This window comes from Leishmania panamensis (assembly GCF_000755165.1).
Source record: "Leishmania panamensis strain MHOM/PA/94/PSC-1 chromosome 31 sequence".
Lineage (NCBI taxonomy): Eukaryota > Euglenozoa > Kinetoplastea > Trypanosomatida > Trypanosomatidae > Leishmania > Leishmania panamensis.
In genome coordinates this window covers 402,033-412,976 of record NC_025878.1, presented here as the reverse complement: position 1 = coordinate 412,976, position 10,944 = coordinate 402,033, and the positions used below count along the sequence as shown (strand labels likewise).

General features: G+C 56.8%; 5 protein-coding genes across 5 annotated transcripts; all 5 read left to right on the top strand.

Moving 5' to 3' along the window:
• Window positions 1-393, top strand: LPMP_311110 (hypothetical protein; the record flags this gene model as incomplete). The annotated part of the gene is made up of 1 exon (XM_010703197.1): window positions 1-393. One exon carries the CDS (start codon window positions 1-3, stop codon window positions 391-393), a length of 393 nt encoding a protein of 130 aa, XP_010701499.1.
• A 1,213-nt stretch (window positions 394-1,606) lies between these two features.
• LPMP_311100 (hypothetical protein) lies at window positions 1,607-2,092 on the top strand (the record flags this gene model as incomplete). Its single annotated transcript, XM_010703196.1, has 1 exon — window positions 1,607-2,092. The coding sequence occupies one exon, from the start codon at window positions 1,607-1,609 to the stop codon at window positions 2,090-2,092; it is 486 nt and encodes a 161-aa protein (XP_010701498.1).
• Window positions 2,093-2,912: 820 nt separating this feature from the next.
• Window positions 2,913-3,251, top strand: LPMP_311090 (hypothetical protein; the record flags this gene model as incomplete). Its single annotated transcript, XM_010703195.1, has 1 exon — window positions 2,913-3,251. One exon carries the CDS (start codon window positions 2,913-2,915, stop codon window positions 3,249-3,251), a length of 339 nt encoding a protein of 112 aa, XP_010701497.1.
• Window positions 3,252-7,662: 4,411 nt separating this feature from the next.
• LPMP_311080 (hypothetical protein) lies at window positions 7,663-8,028 on the top strand (the record flags this gene model as incomplete). Its single annotated transcript, XM_010703194.1, has 1 exon — window positions 7,663-8,028. One exon carries the CDS (start codon window positions 7,663-7,665, stop codon window positions 8,026-8,028), a length of 366 nt encoding a protein of 121 aa, XP_010701496.1.
• Window positions 8,029-8,655: 627 nt separating this feature from the next.
• LPMP_311070 (hypothetical protein) lies at window positions 8,656-10,572 on the top strand (the record flags this gene model as incomplete). The annotated part of the gene is made up of 1 exon (XM_010703193.1): window positions 8,656-10,572. One exon carries the CDS (start codon window positions 8,656-8,658, stop codon window positions 10,570-10,572), a length of 1,917 nt encoding a protein of 638 aa, XP_010701495.1.
• Between the last annotated feature and the right edge of the window lie 372 nt (window positions 10,573-10,944).

The following is a 10,944-nucleotide window of genomic DNA, read 5'->3' as shown; positions in this document are numbered from 1 at the left end:
ATGGCGAGCATCGCCACCGACGCTGCTACGCGCCCGACGGCCGCGGACGAGGCGGAGGGGTCTGTCTGGCATATCTATGAGGGTCGAACCTACCGCGTGCCCCTGTCGTTTGTGCGCCGCCACCCGAACGGTCCAAAGCTGCTGCTGCCCTACGCAAATCGAGACATCACACAGGCGTACAACGAAGCCGGTCACTCGAAGAAGGCGATGCGCACGCTACTGAAGTTCCTGGATGAGTCTGTTTCCATCGAAGACTTGCAGCTGCTATGCGAGAAGGCGTGTGAGGGGCGCAACCAACGCACTTGGAACTGGTGTGTGCAGGCAGGGAGTCTGTTGAGTGTTGTGACAGTGATGGTGGCTGTGTACGTGCGTTGCAAACAGCGGTCTACTTAGCAGAATTGCTGGTGCACGTGCTGCTACGCGAGGTGACTGGGGAAGGGGGGAACAGCTCTCCGCAGCGCTGTAGAGATGCTGCGTCCCTGTGCCATCGACAACTCCCCTTCCCCTTTTCATTCCTCTCTCTCTGAATTCGACAACTGCTTTCTCCTTTTCCCTCTTCCTCTCTCTCCAAAGTGTCTTGCGTCAACCTCCCCAGCCAACTATTTTCCTCTATCAACTTCCCTTGTGCGCGCACACGCGTCTGTGCGTGTGAGTCACTGCGCAACTCTCCCCTTTTTTCTTTTCGTACTCGAAGGCCTTAAAGCGCCGCTGTTGCCAGTTTCCTTTGCGGGGCTGCGTCTTGTGACTGCAGCCCCGCTCTACGTGGCACACAGAATGACTGCGTACGTGCAGACGTGCTCAAGGGTGTGAGCCACGCACTGTGATTGACGTGTTGCAGTCGCCGCTGGGCTCTTCCCCCCTTCCTCCCTCCCTCTCTCTCTCGCACACAACCGACTCTTCCAGTATTCTCAAGTGGCTGAGCTTCCTTTCTGGGGGATTTTGTTCGTGGGCGCCGTGGCGATCTGGCGTTTTTTCTCTCTCTCTCTTGCCGTTCGGATTTTATTTCTTCGTATCTTTTCCATTGATGTGAAAGGTAAAACCTCCCCTAAAACAAGAGAGTGTTGCTGACCATTTTCATACGGGGAGGGGGGAGGAGGACGTGGCCACCGGAGGTGGCGACTTCGTCTCTCTCTCTCTCTGCTCTTCTCGTCGCCGCTGTTATGAGCACCGGGTGTCCATTGTGCTTCTCAGGTTGTGGTCACAGCTGCATCACAACGCCCTACGTGTGCCCATCTGGCGCGCTCGTTCTGCACGTGTCTGCTAGCGGCTGCTCTTCCTCGGCTTGCAGGATGAATGCGTAACGAGAGGGACATGGGATTGTGCTCCGCACCACTCTTCTCTCTACGTGCTTTACGCCACTCACGTACACTCTGGCTTGCGCCCTCTCGCTTGATCGTACATCTTACTCATTTTTGCAAAGCCGTCGCAACACCCTCGAACCGTATGTCACGCACACCCCAGCGGCAGCCGCACACGCACACCTACAGCGAGACTTACCGGCCCGTAACTCGTCCCTGGACGGCACAGCCTACCTGTTTCGTGCACCGGCACCTTTACATCTTCACAGGGAGGCCTCTACCGTAGTCCGAAGCGGGCCAACCACGCAATGCCGGAGAATGTCCGCTACCGCTTCTTCTTCAAGGGCAAAAGCTATCTGATCCCGAAGGGCTACATTGACCATGAACACCCTGGCGGTGGCGATGAAATCATGCCCTACCTGGGCAAGGACATGACAGACGCATTCGAGGACGCCGATCACTCGATAACTGCCGTGGAAATGCTCGAGGAGTGGCTGGAGGAGGAGTATGACCCAAGCATCCCGTCTGGTCCGAGCGGGGCGTCTTCCCCATCGCATGAGGGGGCGAAGACTGCGGAGTCAGCCACAGAAGTCTCACCACTGGGGGCTGCATTTGCCTCCGCAGCGCCTAAACCAGCGCCAACAGTCTCCACTGAGCCGAAGACTACCACTCCAAGGAGTGCTAGCGAGCCGTCAAAGCTGAAGTCACTCATGCCTTCCGTAGCCACTGCTGCGGCGGTGGCTGTTTTGATGGCGTCTATTGCGCTCGTATACATGCGGGTCCCCAAGAGGTGATGGCGATGCGTGAGTTCGGAGGAGTGCTGCCCCTCACAAGAGAGGTACTCAGGCGAGCGCACAAACATTCTCATGCCTCTTTGTCTGTTTACGGTGGCTCCTCTCCGCTCCTCTCCTATCGCTGTCTGCCTTCCACTCCGTTGTGAGATTGAGCTCGCTTTGTCGCTTTTCGCTCTCTTCCCGTAAGCCTGTGCATATGTTCTGCTAACGCCTACTGCGTCAGCGCTCTTCCGACACGCTCGCGCTCATATCATCGCTGTTGTACCGCCCCACTTGTTCTCGTGCGCTGCCTTGCGCTAAAAATAAATAAATGAAAGTGAGGCTAATACGCCAGCCATGAGTGTGTGCCCCCTCCAGTGACTGTCTTTACCCTCTCTCCTCCACGACGCCGAGATGGTGTTGGCTGGCCTGGTCTGGGCACGTTGTTCTCGCCCCAACTGACTTCGCAGGTACGCGCCTCCCTTCTCGAGCGCTGCTGCCTTGCATTCTTCAGTGTGTACATGGGAGAGGCAAGAGAAGAGGCAGTAAATACCTCAGCCAACAACGAAATAGGACCTCTGCGCCACCCCAGATTTTGCCACCCCCTCCCCTGTCAGACTAACAGACCCTCTCCCTGTCGCTCTACTCTGTCTCCCCTGTGCTTCTAGCTGTTCCATCACCCGCGCACGCGCTCGCCAGGATTGCTGCACCCCCCAACGCCGCCCCCGAAAGCTCCAAATTGGCCGCCTTCTGTTTTCATCTCTTTTTGTACGCTGTTTGACGCTCACTTCACCCATCTTTAGTTGCCTTTCCAACCTTTCCACGTCCAGAGCAGATCACGATGTCCGTCGCCAGCTCACTGCACTTCATCTTCAAGGGGAAGAACTACAGTGTCCCTGAGAACTTCGTGACGAAGGAGCACCCTGGCGGCAAGGCCATCCTCATGGCACTGGTGAACAAGGACATCACGGAGGGTTTTGAGGAGGCCGGCCACTCGAAAGACGCTATGGAGATGCTGGAGGAGTGGTGTGCCGATGTCTCCACGACGGAGAGGGTCGAACTGCAGAAGCGCGCTGAGGCGCGCCTCGCCGAGGAGGATGAGTGGCGCTGGCGCAGCACGGCGATTGCTTTCAGCGTGGCTGCTGTTGTGGCCGCTGTGGTTCTTCGCAGGAGCTCGTAGAAAAATACGGTTTAGTGTGCGCTCGCTTCAAGCGAGGCACAGGAGCGCATCAACGGCTCCACATGAATCACGAAACGCCTCCTGCGAACGTCCTCGTGACATTGAGGCAAGGCGAACAGCAGGAAAAAGCGCCCCTCTCTTTCTCTCGTATAACTTCAGTTTTTTCTCTTGACTAACATTTTATTCCCGCCGCTTCTTTGTTCTTCACCATGTCTCCCTTCCTTTCGTTGATTCCGTCCCCTTGCGCTCTCTTCCGTCGGATCGAGTGCAGTGCACATGCAGCGCACAGCAGATGGGAGAAGAAGTGAGCGCAGTTGGCGAAGAAGGCTCTCTTTTTCTGAGGTTTATAGACTCTCTCCATCTCTTCCCCTTCCTTTTATATTTTTCATCTATCTTGAGGTTTCCTGTACTTCTCTCGTGCTCCCCACCCCTTTCCCTCCGCTTTCTCCTTCAGGAGACAACACTGCGCTCTCTCCTCACTCCCCACTTTGTTTGTTCCCCCCTTTCTCCTCTCCTCTCATACGTGACCTCCCACCAACGCTTGCCATCGCTGTGATGGTGTATCAGCAGCTCGCGCAAGTACGCATGTGTTGTCTTGCACATGGACACATGCGCTGCTTCGCGCGTTCTTTCTGTGCTCACGTGCAGTGAAGAAATGGTGATGGTCTGCCAGTGGAGCTCGCCGCGAAACAGAAAGAGATGGCTGTAGGCGCACGGCTCTTTGCTTGTCGTTGAGGGGGAGGGGGGAGGAGCGTGAGGAGGTAACCACTTCATCACGTGCTGAGCATGAGTAGAAAAGTACCGTTATAAGCGATAGGACACTTTGTTTCTCTATCTACTCCCCCCTTTTATCTTCTGGATGATGCGCAGGGCTTTCTCGCCTTCGTTTCTCCTCCGCTGATGTGTCGATGCCTCACTTTGCTGTCTCAGCGCATTCGCTTGGCACTCTTCTATCACAGAGTGAAAAAGCGGAAGTGGTGTGATGATAAAGTGCAAAATAGGATGGGAGGTAGGGAAGGCGGTGAGGGGCGCACTCATCTGAGAGTCTCTGGCTCTTCCCTATTTCAGAGTTGCGGCTCGTGTTCTTGTCCCCCCCTCTTTCTTTCTTCTGGCGTGGCGTTTTTTTTCTTTTGCTCGCTTACTTTCCGATGGCGCTGAGCTTCTCTCGCTCGTGCGCCTTCATGCCTCTTCGGAGCTCTGTGCCGTTATACTTGAGAAGCGAGGTGAGAGCGACGGCAGATGACGCGCGCGAGGGCGATGGGAATGATCTAACGTGAATGTAAAGGAACGGAGCATGCAGACGAGCTGACCATCGAAGACGTCTTTGCCCCCCCCCCTCAATTCCGCCTTTATTGCCTCTCGTTCCTCTCAGCACCTCTGCGTCAGCGCCTCAGAGACTATTCCCGAAAAGGTAGCGTGTGTACTAATCTGAAGCAAGCGAAGCACCTAAGGACAACTGCAGCTGCGATAGAAACCGCCTTGAGCGATAGAAGTGGATGCTGTGCAACTGATCTTGCTCAGGTGCGTGACCTCAGCGCGTAGCTCACACAGAATGACTCAAAGTCGTTTGAGTCCACTCGACTAGTCAACGATGTCCCGCACTCATCGATCGAGCTGATTAGCTCAGAGTGTTCTCTCCCACCCTGACATCTGTGCTTTACTCTTTCCCACCTTTTTCATTATTCTCGTTTGGTGTTTTCAACACTGCCCGCCTTCCCTATGGGGTACTGACACAGGCCTATTATTTCCCTGACGCATACACACACACACACACACACACACACACACACACACAACCTTCGCTCTGTTACACTGCAGTCAGTCTTCTCGGGTGCGAGCCAACAGTCGCGCATGCTCGTCCGTTGACAGAACAAGAGCGCCACTTCGCTTTTTTCTTTGGTAATTTTGTCTCTCGCTCTCTCGCCAACCCGCCGACTCGCTGATTCCCTCCTAATCAGTCAGCCTCCCCCCTCTCCGCCTTCTCTTCACCCCGCAAAGCAGAGCACACGCACGGCTATCCGCCACGCACGCCGTGGTGTATCCTCACCGATGCACGCTTCTACCCCCCTTCCCTCTCTTGCCTTATCGGCACTTCTTCCCTCTTCGTTATTCAGCCACACGGCCGTCGCTTCCTTTCTTTGGTTTCCTCTCTCTTTTCGCCTCCTCTATTACACATTAGGATTTTATGCACTGATCCCCTCGCGTCTGCTGAATTCTGCTCTCCACCATCATTAGCTTGATCGCCACTGGCAGTAAGCTGACCTTTGACTTTGCTGACCCTCGGCAAGATGGGGCCAAGCAGTGGCTACAAACCTTGCTAAGGCCGGCTGCTCACTCCAGGGGTACAGACGCATGCCTAGCAAGGCGGTGCGCGCACCCCTGCGGAAGTGGCAGATGCGGAGATTCTCTTCCGGGCTTTGAATGGTGCACACACTCTTCTCAGCTTTCTCTTCGAATGGGGCGTGCCGGAGGCGATTTGAAAGTCTGCGAGCGAGCGGTCCGTAAAACCTGTTCAGGTAAGCCTGTGCGGCGTTGCAGGTGGACTACGTGGAGGACCTCGTGAAGAAGCACGCGGCCTATGGTGTTGACTACGTGGAAATGCCAGTATTGAGTTTCCTCGGCGCGGCGGTAGCGGCGGTGTTTTACGTGCCGAGTGTTCTTGAGGCGCGGACGTGTCAGCTCACTTGGGGCTGAGTGTGGTCCCCACCCTGGGACAGGGCATCTGCGGCTGTGGTGCGGAGCCGCGCAGGGCGAATGTGGTGAGGATCACCTTTAATGTTGCGCAGATACTGCCCACCGAATCTAGGCCGTAAGGGGCGACGCTGGTGCATCGGCGCGGCTTGCCGTCGCATGTCCACACAACGCTCTTGAGTGAGACACTCTTCAACTCTGTGGCGTACTGGGGCTACGGGGAGCTCATCTCAAACTGGCAGCTTTTGCCCGTCGCCGCGTTGCTCACCAGTGTGAGGCTAAGAGGCATCTCGCTGGCGCTGAGAGCTGGTGGGCACGTTCGTGTGCCACTACCGTTCAGTTGCGTCGTGCGCGATTGCTTGCTGGACGCGGCAGCGAATGGAATGGGTGAATGAGAGGGGTCTACCCTGGCCATGGTATCGGAGCAGCACGCCGCTCTCACCTGAAGCTCCGCCCCCATCCCTGAGCTGGAGAAGACCCAGGTGTTGTCATGCGCGGCGTCTTGAGATCTCGTCTGCACTTTTGGCGGGGAGGGATTGTCTCTCGGGAGCTCAACTTCAACGTATCCACGGGTGCATTGGTCTCTTTCTTCACTTTGTATCTCGCTTCTGTGTCTCCAAGGGGCTTCTCTAGGCTCCAGTCCCACGTGTGCGCACGCAACACCGGAGAAAGGTAAGCCGGAGATGTCGGAGGGTCGGTGCGAAGGATGGCGAGTTGGGCAGGTGGCAGCGGGGAATGCGAAGAGTATCAGGGCGCTACTTTACTGCTGCACGTTGGGAGTAGATTCAACTCCGTGTTGCTTCGTGCCCTCCGAGGATGTCGTCAGCAGCTAGCGACACTTCCTCACCTCCTGTCTTTGCTCCCCCTTTCAGCACCCATTTCACTGTTTGCCAAAGGGAAAAAGCAGCAAGAGGCCTGCGCTCTGCATGCGGAACTTTGGTCGGAAGGTGGCGAGGCTGGCTCGATTCACACGCGCGTGTGCATGAGTGTGCGACATCGGTGAGCTTCCATGGATATCTTGATGATTTTCTTCTGCTCTTTCTAACCACCCAAACAGGCAGCATGTCATCGCTGACGTATCCGTTACCTTCAGGTCACGCGTTCGCGCATCGAGACCCGTCGTTCATGCCGGCCCAAGAGTAGGAGGTGAAAGAAGAGCCGAGCAGGCAAGGCCATTGCAGAGCACCTTTTGCTTTTTTCTTCAGCCAAGCAAGAGGGTGGAGTGAGGCAGAGAGCTCACAGCAGCGAGTCGAAGCTTCAGTGAGGCTTTTACCTAGAGTGGCGTCTTATACTTTCAATCCCTCTTTCCCCTGCCTGCGCTGGTACTGTCGTGAAGCCTGCGTAGTTCTTCATGCCCCTTCCTTAACCTCAGTGCACGTACGGAGTGAGCTGCGTATGCGCGTGCCGCTTTCTCGCACTTCCTCCTCCTCTGGCCGTTGCTCCTCCTCTCTTTTCCTCTTTTCCTTTCCTCGTTTACTTCTGGCCGGTTGTCACTTCGATGAGAAGCGGATGATGAAGAGTTTCTGCACTTTACCCCTCATCCCAACAAATTCCGATACGGGCGCACTCGTGCCACAGCGGGTTCACTGCATTCCTGCGCCACCAAGGCGGCACCCACTTAGTTGCTTTACTCCCACTCCCTCCCTCAAACCACATCCCCTCGTGTTTTATTTTTTTTTTTTTGCTTTCGCTTCAGCAGCGTTGACGAGGTGTTTCTACCATGTTGCCCATGGGGGAGCCGTGCATGCGCATCTCCTATAAGGGCAGCCACTATCTTGTACCGATGGAGTTCATCCTGCGTGTGCATCCGGGAGGGCAGCGACTTATTCTGCCGTACGTGAACCAAGACATCACGCAAGCGTTCGTGGACGCGAAGCACTCTGACATGGCGGTGCGGCTCCTGGAGCGGTGGATGGAAGGTGCCCCGGCAGGTCAGTCCCGGATCACTTCATCCTCTTCTGCTGCCGCGGGAGAGTCCCTGCCTGGACGTGGAAACGAGGGTCGTTATGCACAGATAATCTGGAATGCGTTAGTGTTTGGCATCGCCGGCGCAAGTGTCACGGCAGCGGTGCTCTGTCGTCGATAGGCGAATGAAGTTTTTTTTCTTTTTTTCTGACCCTTCTCTCTGCTAGTGGCTCTACTGGGAGACCCCCATCGTTTTGTGGCAGCTTGGCGCGCTCTACGGCATGGGCTGACGGTGTGTTCGTGCCGTAGAGCACTCCCCCTCCCCCCGCCCCCTTTTTATATGCCTCTTGTTGGCCAGTCTCCCCGCAAGGGTAAGGCGCGATGGAGTGTACAGAGTGCCACGCAGTCTGTCAGTTGATCAATCAGCCAATACGATGAACAAACTCGATGAGCTCAACCCCTCTCCCCCGCCCCCGCCGCTGCACTCAGGACGCAATGGGCGGACAAGGAAAAAAAGCGCAAGAACCGCTGGCAGCAGTGGCCAAAGACGGCTACCTCGTCACTCGTGCGCGCCTCTTGCGCACCTACAACTCACTATGCATGTCCTGTTGCTGCTTACCATGACCTCTTTCTTCCACCTTCATCCACTCTCCCACCTGAGCACCGGTACCCATGCCCACTCATCACGGCATGTGAAACATCTGCGTGGAATCAACATCGATCAAGCTGCTTCGGCTTTCTTTTTCCCGTCTTCTCCCTTTCACTGTCGTGCTTGTCCCTCTCTTTCCCCTCACAGCCATTCCAAGTGATGGCCACGACAAAGCAGCAGCAGCTGTACCTAAACCAAAACAACCAACCCCAAGTGATGAACGGGAGTGCGGACAGGAATGCGGCCACGGACTCTGCGGTTCCGCTGGGAAGCTCGAAACGATCAGCGGAGCATCTGTCCAGAGTAGCATTCAACAACATCCTGCAATACACGCCGCATATCCCGTCAATGTGCTGCGCCGCTGCACACCCTCACCTGCGCTACGCTCGCGAAGCAGTAGCCGGTACTCGAGTAGCAAAGGGGTCTGCCCACCGCCGCAGCGACCTCTACGTGTGCTGGGACTGGACGACGAGCTGTGAGTACCACAGCCTGTCGGGCTCGGAGGATGAGCTGGTGTCCGATCTGCGGCAGCTGGGATGGTGGCTGACGCGGCCCTTCACGAAGGATGGCGAGCCGATGGTTATGGAGGTGAACGTGAAGCGGCAGGCGTCTTCCCACCCATCTTTGTCGTCTCTATCCTCTGCAACGGCTGCTTCTGCTGAAACACCACCGAAGGGCCTCGAAAGTGTCTTGTGCATTCTCACCCAGCCACCGTTTCAGCGCACTGATGCCGGCATCTCGTGCCTGCGCTCGCTCATTCTAGCACCAAACTGCATGGAGGTGTCGAAGACGGCCGTGGAGCTCATTGGGCAGCTTACCCACCTCGAGAAGCTCGAGTCCTTTACGCAGTTTATGCCCCTTCCGTTGCCCTTAGTAGAGAGTCTTACTGTTCTGCGGCTGCGCAACGTGAGGACCCTCACGAGCCTCGAGCCGCTGCTGCCGCTGTCGGGCCTCAAACGCCTTAGCCTTTGCCGATGCGCCTCTTTGCGCTCTGTGGCAGCGCTGTCGCAGTTGCCGGAGCTGACTGAGCTGCGTGTGGCCGACTGCCACGTTTTGGACCTTCGCGGAGACTACTCAGTGTGCCGGCGCCTGACCTCTGTGTCGATGCGTTGGTGCCGCGATGTCCTGCACGTGGGTGACTTGGCGACGCTCCCAAACCTGCGCGAGCTGGACTGCAGCTACTCCGGTGTGCGAGATGTGGAAGGCCTGACGAGGTGCACACAGCTGCGCCGGCTTTGTCTGCGCGGATGTCAGTCCGTTCATGAGTTGTTCCGTGCGATGGACGTTCCTGCCGCGCTGATCGATTCGGCCGCTCGTACTGCTGTTACTGCGGTCTCAACTGTTTTCTTGGACCGGATGAGGGCGCCTGCCATCATGGGCGAGGGCGTGGGGTTCTCCACTGCGAAGAAGCCAGCGTCTACAGGCGACACTGCAGCGCCCTCAGCGCGCATCGTACTCTACCCCATCCTGAGTACAAGACTGCCGTCGTCCGCCGCCTCCCTCTCTCTGCTGGAGGAGCTGGATGTGGGTGAGAGCAACTTGGTCTCGCTCTCTGGGCTGTCGCAGTACGCCCCCGAGCTGCGTCACCTTACCGTTCGCGAGTGCCAGCAGCTGCACAGCTTGAGTCCGTTAGGTGAGCTGCTGCGACTGACCTCGGTGGACGCGTCCTTCAGCGGCGTAGACGAGCTCGAGGGCTTGTCTGAGAGTGTGTCACTGCAGTACGTGAACCTCAATAACTGCGTCCGCCTCCACACGGCTGCCCCTTTGGCGAGGGTGAGGTCGCTACGCGAGATTCATCTGAGCGCGTGGAACCAGAACTGCATCATCTGCATTCACAGCCTTGAGGTCAATATGAACAGCGAAAGTGCTGGAGGTCGTCATAGGCAGCGCTCTCAGAGTGAGCTCATCCAGCAGAGCTCGCTTAGACTCTCTGGGCCGGTCGAAGGCGTTAACGACAGTCGCATTGACATGGCAGTGAATCAGGAGTCAAGCCACGGACGGCTGCAGCATCACGTCCTGCGCCAGGAGGCGGAGGAGCTGCTGCGTCAGCCTCTGGAGCAGCTTCTCGCGACGTAGGGGCGCCCCGAATGCGAGGTGTGGTGAAGATGCTGCGGGGCATGATGGAGAGAGCGAATACACCTATAGTAAAAGTATTCTTGCTGTGTCTTTCTCTCTCCGTGGCGACTGTGTGACTCCGACGGCGCTGACGAACTTCCGGCACAAAACTTTCAACTCGCCCTCGCTTTGCTCATTGGACCTCACTCTTGACTGTTTGTGGCTGAGCTACAGTCTGCGTGCCTGGTGCTCGCATCTTCTCCTCTCTTTGTAGCGGAGATTTCTTGGCCCGTCTTGCCGTATGACTTTGTGGTGTATTTTACCCCTTCCCCCCCTTTTTCCCCACATTGCCGTCGCTCGCTCGCTTTCTCGCGGTCCTGCGTGCGACACCTT